Below are 12404 nucleotides of genomic sequence, written 5' to 3'. Positions count from 1 at the left end.
GCAGCCAATTTACTCTGACTAAAGGATACCTTCTTATTACACCCAAACAGACGCTGTTACTCACTATTTCCCACGATCTTCGCACCGTGATGGCTCCTCAGATGTGCTCTCAGGGCGTACTTATTCTGAAACGACTTACCACATTCCTGGCATATATCCTCCCGAGGATTCTTCCAGTGGGTATTCGTCTTCTGATGTTGACTTAAGTTGGAAGACGTAGCAAACTTCTTCCCACACCCATCCAAGGTGCACACGTAGGGCCGCTCTCCCGTGTGAACCCGTTCGTGCTTTACCAGTGCCCACCGGAACAGGAACCCTTTGGAACATACCGAACACACAAAGGCCTTTTCCGCCACGTGCGACATCATGTGAGCGTTCAGAGTCTTCCTCAGCACGAACGCTTTCCCGCAGATTTCGCAGGAAAACTTCCGCTCTCCAATGTGCACCGATTCTATGTGCGACCGGAGCTTGGCGTTGGTGTAGAACTTCTTTTCGCACGTTCCACATGTAAATGGCCGGATTTTTGTGTGAGTTCGCATATGTACCGCCATGGCCGTGGACGTTACGCCACATATAGGGCAATTCTTGTTAGGCGGTGGTTGTATCGTTTCAGGCAATTCCTCTTTTCCTTCTGCTGCTTCTTCCTCCTCCTCCTCCATTTCTTCGTCTTCTTCTCCGTGTAGCATCTGAGTCACCTCGGAAGTTGCCGATACCCGATCCTCGTCCGACAAACTCTCCTGGATGTATTCTTCGTCCACATAAACCTCTTCGGTTTCGTCCGCTTGCTGTTGTTCATTCTGTTCACACTCATCATAAACTACCCATTCCGTTTCGGCATACTCGCTTGCCGCTTCCGGTTCGATTCCCTCGACGTCCACTTCCAGCTTCACCTCGTCTCCGCCATCTAGCGTGACGGTTTCCTCGGTGTCCTCAGCGACCGATCCAACATCTTCGCCGTTGGAAGCAACCATCACTTCGTATGCCACATCCAGGGCGGTGGGTTCCTCGAATTCGATTTTTTCCTTCACCACCTCAGATGGTTCGTCGTCAAACTTTGCATTGGGAAATTCCTTCAAAAGCCTAGCCTGATCCAAGAGTTGCATCGATTTCTGTACCCTTTCGCGAAAGTTCTGAATGGAGTGTAGCAAATCCCGGCAGCTACCGCAGATGAGATTCGGGTAGACATCGTTTTGTGTGATCTGGAACATTGAAAACCGTAATTTAGCTGAGAAAAATGTTGTTCTGGAAATGTGGAATGCACACCTGAATTCCGAGTATCGTCAGGACGCTACGGACGGTAGTGTTGATGGTAACGATGTCGGCTTTTCCGGTGATTTGTTCGTATAGATTGCCGAGATCTTGTGAATTTGACTGCAAGCAGAAGCGACAAACTTTGGAGTAGTTTTCCACCAGCGATTTGATGTGCGATAAGGACATTTTTAAGGCGGAAAACTATAAAAAAAAAAAACTTCGACTTTTAGTAATGGAACAACGGCGATTGATTAAAAAGACGCGAATTTCCAATCAAAACAAAAAATGAAAGATGACGACAATTCCAAACATCATAGTGACGCTCAGATTATTAATGTGAATATTCTAATGTTTTCAAAAGGGTCTAAGCACCCAACGCTTTAGCACAAAAGCACGCTAAAAAATAAATTTTAAAATATTTCTGATTGCATCTGAAACTGGACTGTCCCAAAAATGCAAAAAGTGTGTAAAAGCGCACGTTTCCGTCAAATCGTTTTGATGTTTTTGGAGTACTTATTGCTTGCATAATAAGGAATAAGTGCATCGAAGACACCAAGACGATTAGACGTAAACTTGCAGTTTTATAACACTTTTTAATAAGTGAAAATGCGCTTATTAGTCCAATTTGGTGTGAAAGGCGCAATATTTCGAAATTTCGATTTTTCACCAACGTGAAAAATCTAATTGACTAAAATTCAACTTCACTTGGAATTGTAAACATATGCGATCCATGTGAATGCAGTGAAATCGACTATTTTTCGCTGACGTTTACTTTTTTCACGCATGCAGCTGCTTGTGAAAAAAACAGCAGCTAAGCGAAAAGTTGACGTTTCACACAGAGAAATGATTTTTAAATTCAAATGGATATATTGTTGGCTCAGGGCCTAATATATTTTTGGTATTGATTCAAATATAATATTCGGTTAATTCAAAGAAAAATATTTTTGAATCAACAAACCGGTTGTAGAGTCAATAATCTGTTTGTTGATTCTAAAAACCATTTTGTTGATTCAAAAATATGTTTCGTTGAAATAGTGATACAATACGTTTGAATCAATAACAAAATACATTAGGCCCTGAAACAAAAATCCATTTTTCTGCGTGTTCGAGAAAGAGCGTAGGTACCCTAATAAATAAATAATTTTCGCAACCTGTTTTCACTAACAAAATTGTTTAATTTCAATGTAATTTCATGCAAATTTCTTGTTAGAATAGATGAATCTTGTACAAAATGCATAATAATATTTTGTAATGCAAAATATAAAGCTACTTCAAGACTTATAAATTACAGAGTACATGTTAAGGTTTGAAATCATCTGCCGATCAAACAGCAGACAAAGCCGGTCGACTAAATCCATCGACGAAAAACTATTAAGGCTCTGAACCATTTGGTGGATTATTTTAACTTTTGGTTAAAATTTGACAGATGGAAAGTTATCGATTAACCCTGCTATCCGAGCATGGTTATTTCTGACAGACAAGAAGTTAAATTTTGACTACCATGGCTCGAAAACCGGTCGATCGACAGCACGGGGATTTTCGAACATAGAAAATAACTTTCGAAATGTCACTTTTAACCACGAGTTAAATTTAACTCGGCAAATGGTTCACAGCCTAAGGCTGTGTTCCATTTGGAAAATTTTCACTTAGATTTGACACTTCGTAAATAAATTAAGATGTTCGAAAAATCCTCTGTTGTTGATTGCGAGGTTGATTGGCCAATTTTCGAGAAAGCGTCTGTCAAAATTGATTCCTTGTCTGTCAGAAATAAGTCTGCTGGAATAGGCGGTTTATTTGAAAATTTTCCATCTGTCAAATGTCTGGATTTTCGAAATTAAACAACCCAACACTGAAACAAGGACCATAGTTAAGAATACTATTTTGAAGAAAACACTTAACACTTACATACGCTTAATACTGTTACATCTACTATCTGACTTCAATATGATTGAAAACCAATGTAGACAAATGTACTATGATCACCGACGAACCGACATGACACTGGAGCATTTCGTTTGTCCGCAATTCGATTTGTCAAATGAGCGATTTGATCTGTTTAACGGGCGATCAGATCTGTCAAACGAGGTGAGACGCAAACCAAGTCAATATAAATTTAACGTGTGTTAGTGTCCTTGCTCATGATATGTCGCGATCGGATGAGTAGATGGCGGTATAGTGTTTAACATATTTTAAATATGGCGTATTGGGCAAGATTTTGAAAGTAGCTTCTATGAGCTGTCACGTCGGTTTGTCGGTGCTATGATTCTGACAAAACTACTATGCTTGCTCAAACTTCATAGTAATTTTAATAGAAAAAATAATTGAATTAAATGGAATTGTTTTCTGCAAAAAATCTATTGGTGGGGGCGTTTAATTTAAACCATCAATGTAGTATTTTTGACGATGGGTTTTGTTTCCGTGAAGAAAAAATCGACTAAGTCCACGTAAACAGTACCACTGAACTGTCATCCGATCGGTGCTAAACTAGAAATACTCAGAGGGAGAGATGGGCGGAGAGAATGTTTTGAGCCAAATGAACTGTCAAAATCTGAGCCAATCGAACATTCCCATTAGAATTTTTCCGAGGATTTCTTATTCTTTCTAGAATAAATTTGAGAGTATTGCAATCGAACAGAAATTCAATCACCTTTATGTTCTGTGTGCTTCTCAAATTTAACTAGTTTTTGGAATCAAAAACAATATTCTAACTCTATTGATTAATTGATCTTCGTTGGTTAATGAATGGCACCAAGAAATGTGCAAAGTATTGCGATGCAATCAATTATTATTTTGTACGTAAATCGAATCAAAAATACAAGTCATTTGAAATACTTGCTTCTAGCAAGGGTTGCAAGATAATTTAGGAACAATTCCCTGCTGCCGAATTGTATTTTCTTTTCTCCGCCTATCTCTTCCTCTGAGTATTTTGAGGCAAAACCTTATTGATCGATGGTCCGAAAGTAAGGATAACAATAACAAACCCTCGAACAAACCAACATTTTTGGCTGGAGCGAACCCTAATAAACAAATACCATTAACGAACTGTATCCCGGATGGGTAAACTATCCCACAAATGGTTTGGATGATACCCCAAACGACCCCAAACACGTCGTTAAGCTCTCTTTTATGGTTATTTTTATTAAGGAAAGTGAGGATAACTTGGTGGATTATTTTAACTGTTGGTTAAAATTTGACAGATGGAAAGTTATTGATTAAAGGCCGGCGCACAATAGATACGTTTTCGGGTTTTTTTGACAGATAATGCATGGGCTAACTGTCAAAAAACCTGAAAACGTATCTATTGTGCGCCGGCCTTAACCCTGCTATCCGAGCGTGGTTACTTCTGACAGGCAAGAAGTTAAATTTTGACAACCTTGGCTATAGAGCTTTTTGACGTTTAATCGACGCACACTACTGCACCATTTCAATCGAACGAGTGTGAGTAAGAGGGAAACATTTTAGTGGGAAAACAAACCGTCCATTCATTCATGTGTGCTAGATAGAGAAAGACGATTAAACGTCAAAAAGATCTATGTTCTTCTTGAGAACCGGTCAATCGACAGCACAGGGATTTTCGAACATAGAAAATAATTTTCGAAGTGTCACTTTTAACCACGAGTTAAATTTAACTCGGCAAGAAAGAGAGAGAAGGATTAGTAATAGTCCATTTTATGAAATCTCGCGTAACTTTTCAAAAGGACCTATCTAACAATTGCGTCAATTTGAGAAAACCGAAGTTGAAGTTCGAAGGATTGTTTTTTAAATTGTTTTAAAATGGAACAATTTGGATCAAACTTTTAACCGTGATTAATCAATAATAATTATAAAAAGTCAATAATAGCTGTTTTTTATAATTTTAGTTCAGGATTTATGCTTTATCGAGAAAAAAAATCACTTAGGACTTTTTACTAATCATGCTGTATATTGGACAAGTTACATTGGACGTTTTGTCACAGCGATTGTTACATAGGACTTTTTTATTTTTGCACGTTGATATTAAATAAATGGTGCAAGAGAACCAGAAAAGCTTTAATATCAGAAAGCTGGGACAACAGAAGCTGGAAGGTGGAGTCTCGGATGTAACTACAGAAGCTCGAAGTTTGACCAGCAGAAAAAAAAAACTTCCAAGTATTTATTTACTGGTAGTGTGGTTCTATTTTACACCGGATATTCTGTGGAACTGCTGTTTTTCATAAGGTTTTTCATGTGAAGAATGAAGCATTATGTATTAAAGTTAAAAGTAAAATGGTAAACCTCCGAGTGTGTTTTCCATTCAAATCTATGATTAAAAAACGAAAAAAAGAACAGTGTTGTACTTTGATTAACTTTATTTTCAATACCGATGAAACAGGTGACACTTGCCACGTAATTACCACCCATAACTACACAACTGTCTTAAATGAATGTGCATAGGATTAATCAATCACTATCTGCCGGATCCAAATCGGCGTCGAAGTTTTCACTCACCGTGTTTTTTTGGTTTTCTTGCACGTCCAGGAGGAGCCAAGGTCTTAAGGAATGCTTCATAATACCATTTCTGAGCGACAAATGGCAGCAGACGGCGTAGATCTTCTTGTTTGGCAGTGGGTAGTTGGATAGGGGTTGTTAATATAGGTTTTTGCTGAATGTCTCCCAATCTTCCAGTCTTCGATGAAAATAGTTGGATAAAACGAAAATTTTCTTCAACAACATCGTTTTTGAACTTCACCAAGCCAGGTGAATCAGAGGAACAGCAGAACACTCTAGCATCTTTAAATCTGAATGGTTCATTCGATGTGATGAACTTTGGAATCGTGTATCTGGTATCCAGAGCCAACAAATCGAAAAAATCCTTCTGCTCCATATCCTTCACGACAATTGGAGGAGACCGTCGAATGGAAGCAATAAACAAACTCCAGTCATGAGGGGTTTCGATGTTAGTCTGCGTCCTTTTCTTGGCCCGTTCTATTGCCGAGTGAATCGTATCACATTCCATGTGGCTATGGCCCGTAGCCATAAACTTATGGCATATGGTCAGATTTCACCCTTCAGATGCTGCCAATTCTACAACGTAAGCCATAAGAAAAAGAACTATACGGTTGTTATTTTGTCCAGCGCATCTATCACTGTACATATTAACTTCCTCCACGCATGCCGGTAGCCCTTTCAAATAATGCCACAAGCAAGATCCGATTTCTCTCGATCCCCGTTTTGCACGCGTTTCGTCCCAAATGTAACATACCGGAATATTTGCACCTATCTGGGTCTCATATACCGTAAGGTTATATGTATAAAGTTGTCGGCTATAAAATGCTTGACCGCATGTGAGATAAGGTGTAGCAAGTTGCTTCTGAAGGTCGAAAGAAATTGTTCGCACCGACATATCCTGATCCGCCCGCTTTCGATCAGCTTTTTTCTCGTCATAGATACGTTGAGCCGCTTGCTGATGTGCCTCCTTCCGTGCGATTATCTGCTGTCGCTTTTCCTCATCTGTCTCTACCTGAAGCTCGATTTTGAAGGTATCACATGCGTTGCATGTATCAATTTTTGGCTTTCTAAGGCTGTGAACCATTTGCCGAGTTAAATTTAACTCGTGGTTAAAAGTGACATTTCGAAAGTTATTTTCTATGTTCGAAAATCCCCGTGCTGTCGATCGACCGGTTTTCGAGCCACGGTTGTCAAAATTTAACTTCTTGTCTGTCAGAAATAACCATGCTCGGATAGCAGGGTTAATCGATAACTTTTCATCTGTCAAATTTTAACCAAAAGTTAAAATAATCCACCAAATGGTTCAGAGCCTAAATTTGAGATTTAGGGAATTGAAGGCAAGCCGATAAGTATTATAATGGACTGGAATGAGATTGTCTTCTCCACACTGGTCTTGGTAAAGCTCATACATGCGCTGAATAGTCAAATCAGACGACAAGTAGAGTCGAGACGATTTCTCACGACCGTAATGACTTTCTGCAGCTGGAAAAGACTTGATATGTTTGACGATGTAGTAGGCATGCTCTGGACTAATTTTTATTCGGGAACAATTGTTCTTCCGCTTATCATCTGCAGCAATTCCTTGTCCCAAAACAAGTTTATCAGCGAGACTACACACAAAGAACAAAAATTGTTGCTATAAAAATAATGCATGATCAAATTAAAAGTTTCTCAAATTTCGTAGTTTTAACTATGAACATTTTCAAAATAAAACATATTTTTTTGGTTTAAAAGTGTTTCTTTCACTTTCAGCTTGTAATTTTAAAAGTGTATTTTTTAGAATAAAAGTCGAAAAACTGTCAAAAACCTCTTCATTGCAAAGTTTTTGACAGTACTGGACCACCGTTTCCCGCCAAATTGGACATGTGAAAAAAAAACGAAACCAGCAGCTAACATGAGCAGCAGCAGTTTCTTCAAGTTTCAAGTTCAAGTTTAATGACAGGAGCTGGTTTGCCTGCCAGAATTTGATGATATTGATAAATATTGCTTCTCACAGCCGTTAGGTAACCGCCTCCTGTCAAAGTTCATTCATGAGTTGAACCAGAAACGTCTCATAAAATGCTCTATTTCTAGAAAAACTCAGAGCGAGAGATGGGCGGAGAGATTGTTTTGAGCCAATGAACTGCCAAAATCTGAGCCAATCGAACATTCCCATTAGATTTTGTCCGAGGATTTCTTATTCTTATTAGATTAAATTTAAGAGTATTGCCACAGACAAACAGACGTAACACTTCATTGTGTATCTTCGTCTACGCATTTAACGGTTGATTTGAATATTATCAGTTCCGCGAACTACTCGCCACGGCGCTGGCATCGTATCACTTTGACGTTTCTATACATTCTATAGAACTTTTATGCAATATTGTTTGCGAGTTAGCGAGCAAGCTTGTTTTCCACAAGAAGCCCGAGAGATGTCGTTACTGAGGTCCTATGTTTTGAGATACTATGTTTTCAAGAAAAACTTTTTCAAAGAGTTACATCTGTTTGTCTGTGGTATTGCAATCGAACAGAAATTCAATCACCTTTTTCGTCTACAATGTGCATACTTCTTCAATGTCTTGAACTAAAACTCGACTCACAGTTGCCAGAACGTATTTGAGTATTTTCCAACAAACATCTAAAACTGTATAGTAGCTTATTCAGCTTTAAAGAAGCTTATACCTGATACGGTTATTAATCAGCTAAAATGTTTGATGAGTTGAAACCCTAAATCTCTAAAATATCTCAGATCTTCCACGACCTCATCAGTTCCATGAACACTAATTAAGGTGTATTAAAACGTTTGAAGCTTGCCTCAGAAGCTCTTCTGAACCTCTTCGAAATCTACTTAACAGTTCTGATGTTTGCAGATCCTCTCTTAAGCACTTTTCAAATCTTCGAAGCTCACTGAACTAATCAGTAGTTCGTCAAACCTCTGAGAAGTTCTATATTTTTTCTGATATGTTCAGAGCGTTTCGTAGAAGTTAAGTGCACTCCAGGAAATTTTTAGATAAAGTTCTGAATTTCAAAGGAGATCAGTAGACTTCAGAGAAATTTAGAGAAGTACAAGGACCTTTATTGTAGTTGAGAAAATTTCAGGAAATACTTCAAATATGTTTGGGTGAAGTTCAGAGGAGTTTAGTGAAATCCAAAGAAATGCATTTTAAATACAATCAATGGACTTCAGCGGAATTTAAAGAATTCCAAGAAACTTGATTGAAGTTTAGGGCATATAAGAAAGGCTCAAGAAATACATTTTTTTAACTCTTTATTTGTTCCAAATTAAAATTAAATTACATTTCATTTTAATCTAGGTGCTCCAGCTGCTACAGTTACGTACCAGCCTTAATTGTTATGAGGTATAGTTAAGTGTGTTTACATTGATCCTGCTTTGGCAATTCAGTATTTTAAACAGGTTTTCTATACCTGCATGTCAGTATAACAATTTGCATCTTAATACGAAACATTAAAACTAAATTTTATCTTAACATAAAGGGAATTAATCGTTGAAATTGAGGATTCCAACGATTTCCGCCGGAAATTATTAATTATTTTGTTGAACATATGTTCTAAAGTCTCAACATTCGAAATTCTATGTACCTCGGCAGTACTGTACCATGGAGGCAACTTCCAAATTATTTTCAGAACTTTGTTCTAAATTATTTGTAGTGCTTTTTTTCCTGGTAGTGCAACAACTAGATCAAATTGGTACAGTACAGTATGTCGAGCTAAAAACTTGTTTAAATATTAGAAGTTTATTCTTCAGGTAAGACTCAAGAAATTCCTGCGATTATTTTAGACTAGGTTACTTGATTAAAGAGACTTTCAGCCATTGACTAGCTCGTCTCGGGGAACCCCAGAAGCGGGTTCGAAATATCTCAGAGATTTTTTTTTCCTTTATTAAAGAGACTTTCAGCCTTGGGCTGGTTCGTCAACTTTTTGGAGAGACGTTTAGGAACCTCACAGAAGCTTAGTTTGGGGTTCTTCAAAGAAGTTTAATTTTTTTTCAAAATATTTGAAGCGTTTTGCAAAGAGAACATTAAGAAAAATTAGCAAACTTTTCAGTACTTTAAAATTGTCCAAAGAACCTAAACAAAACTCAAGGTTGAGGTTCCTGCTTTGAAAACAGAGAAAATGGTCAGGATACATCCTATCATGGATAATAGGACACTTAGTAGAAGTTCAGAAAGGGAGATTTACAGACGGGTTTGTTGGTTGTCCTTCATTAAAGAGATTTTCAGCCGTAGACTGGTTCATCTATTAGAAATAACTGAAATATTATTATTTTATTATATATACTTTAACCACAGACAAACAGACATAACACATTGGATATTTCTCAATGTAAAACATCGTCGCTAAAACATTACCGCCATCTGTTGAGTACACTGTGGTAGGTAGTACGCTGAACAGATGGCGGTAGTGTGTAAACGTCAAACGCAAGGAAATTGACTATGCGCGCCACAGGTGGCGGTGCTACCAACTACGATACTTTTAAATTTACCGTTAAATGCTTGTTCGAAGAACAACTTGCGAGTGTTATGTCTGTTTGTCTGTGCTTTAAAAACAACTTGGATGGTATGGGGTCACCTTTGAGCATCTCTGTGGAATGTATGCTTCGGATAACTGCTTCTAATTTCTGCAGTGATGGTGCCTCGTCACACTAAGATTATTTCACCGAAATCTGTGAAATTTTACCGAAATCTCAACAGCTGAACGTTCGGTGATTTTTCACAAATTTCCTGTAATTTTTCACCGAATATCTGTGAAAAATTACAGGAAATCTGTGAATAATTACCGAACTGTTTATCGCAGCTGTTGAGATTTCGGTAAAATAATCTAAGTGTTGACACATTTTGGAAACACGGAAATGTTCACAACTTTTAACAAAATTACACAGAGACATAAAGAACCGAGACAGCTAAATTTGGATTTTTAGGTTTACATGTACATTTAAATAAATGTTAAATTCCACGCTGCTCAAAACTAGGATTCCTAGTTAAAATGCAAATGGTTTAATGTGTATCCGTGCCATGCGTCTTGGTCCGGTGCGCTTTCAGTGCTGCTTGAGTCTGGAAAGCCTTTAAACAAAGCGAGCAAATCTCCACCGCTACTTCCTTCGAGTGGTTGACGGTTTTCTGATGCTGAATCAAGTTTGAAACCGTAACGAACCTCTTTCCACATTCTGGCCAGTCACAAGAGTACGGTCGCTCGCCGGTATGGATCCGTTCATGTGCCGTCAGTGACCATCTGAAGAGGAAACTTTTCGAGCAATAGGAACACACGTGCTCCCTTTTGTCCGAATGAGACATCATATGGGCTTTGAGGTTCTTCTTCAGCACGAATGCCTTTCCACAGATTTCGCACGAGAACTTTCGTTCTGCGATGTGCACGGAATCGCGGTGGCAGCGCAGTTTTCCACTGGTGTAGAATTTTAAGTCACATATGTCGCACGCGTACGGCCTATCGTTGGAGTGGGTTCGCATATGGACTGCCATAGCCGTAGTTTGAGCACCACATATCGGACAAATGTGATACGTTGCTGGCTTACGTTTCTTCAGTGCCTTTTGCTTTGGGATGATTTCTAATTTACACTCCTGAATGGGGATGTAGCCATTTTTCAGGTAAGCTTCCTCGGATTCTTCTTCTGGTTCTGGATCGTTTGGACCGGTGCTGCTTTCGCTCATCGAAAGCATAGTTGTTGCGACTTCAATTTCCTCCTTCTCCTCGACTTTCGTTTCGTTGTCGTATATCTGTTCGTCGATTACTACTTCCGATATCAATTCTTCGTACAGTACATTATCCAGGGGTTCCCTGTCATCTATCACGTACTCGTCCGAGTCATTTTCAGCTTTTATATCGACCGGTTGCTGCATGGCCATGGCTTGCTCCAGCAGTTTCATCGACTTTTGGGCATTGTTCCGGAAGTGATGCATCGACATCAACATATCGCGACAATTGATGCAGACAAGCTTGGGGAATGCGTCACTTGGTCCAACCTGTTTGCGGAGGGATTTAATTTGTTTTTGCATTAACGTTAACATGAGTAAAACAATTTTTCTCAAACCTCAATTCCAAGCATTGTCAACACACTACGAATCGTATTATTTATAGCAAATACATCGTTGGCGACTTTTTCATAGAAACTGCTCAGTTCATCCGCTTTTGTATGCAAACAGAAGCGGCACACTTCGAAATTGTTTTGCTGTATTGACTTTAACCTAACAGAGTACATGTTTAAGCTTAAAATAGTGTAAAACTTTGATCAATAATCGAGCCGACAGCTGATCGCCCACCGATCGTTAATCGATAGAAGTTTGTACAAACTACCGAACAGGGTTGCCAAAATTACAGATTAATTAAGTTTTTTTTTAGAATTTTCATTCACAGATCACAGATTTAATACAGATTATACAGATTTTTTTGTTTTTTTTTTTATAAATTAGGAGTTTAAGCTTTTGATTGTGGTTAAACAGTAATAATTCTTCAACCTTTGTACAATTTTTGTATCACCTACTTTTATCCACAAATTTTATTAGCTTTGGCATGCTTTGGCCCCATAACTTTTCTTAAAGGAAATACATAGATTTCCTAAAAAAACAAAGATAAGAAGATTTTTTTGAGCAAAAACACAGATTTTAATTTGGTAGCCCTGCTTGAGCCGGCCGAACCGAAAGACGAGAACAAAACAAAACACCATGAGTGAC

The 12404-nt window shown here is 38.4% G+C and overlaps 2 protein-coding genes across 2 annotated transcripts in view; both read right to left on the bottom strand.

Moving 5' to 3' along the window:
• Positions 1-8: 8 nt before the first annotated feature.
• Positions 9-12404, bottom strand: part of rib (ribbon) — an 81509-nt gene continuing 69113 nt past the window's right edge. The window contains exons 6-7 of the mRNA XM_065220491.1: positions 1264-1452; positions 9-1199 (exon numbers count right to left, since the gene is read on the bottom strand). Of these exons, the coding sequence (XP_065076563.1) occupies positions 57-1199; positions 1264-1452 (1332 nt within the window). The 3' untranslated portion in view covers positions 9-56. The remainder of the gene's footprint in view (positions 1200-1263; positions 1453-12404) is intronic.
• On the bottom strand, positions 10274-11985 carry LOC135700114 (zinc finger protein 1 homolog). Its single transcript, XM_065220509.1, has 2 exons — positions 11765-11985; positions 10274-11696 (listed from the first exon to the last, which is right to left on the bottom strand). Exons 1-2 carry the CDS (start codon positions 11930-11932, stop codon positions 10713-10715), a joined length of 1152 nt encoding a protein of 383 aa, XP_065076581.1. The 5' UTR covers positions 11933-11985; the 3' UTR covers positions 10274-10712.

The sequence above is a fragment of the Ochlerotatus camptorhynchus genome, unplaced genomic scaffold (assembly GCF_037179485.1).
Source record: "Ochlerotatus camptorhynchus isolate MF236.1 unplaced genomic scaffold, CSIRO-AGI_Acam_v1.1 ptg000128l, whole genome shotgun sequence".
NCBI lineage: Eukaryota > Metazoa > Arthropoda > Insecta > Diptera > Culicidae > Ochlerotatus > Ochlerotatus camptorhynchus.
This window is presented reverse-complemented; position numbering and strand designations above follow the sequence as displayed.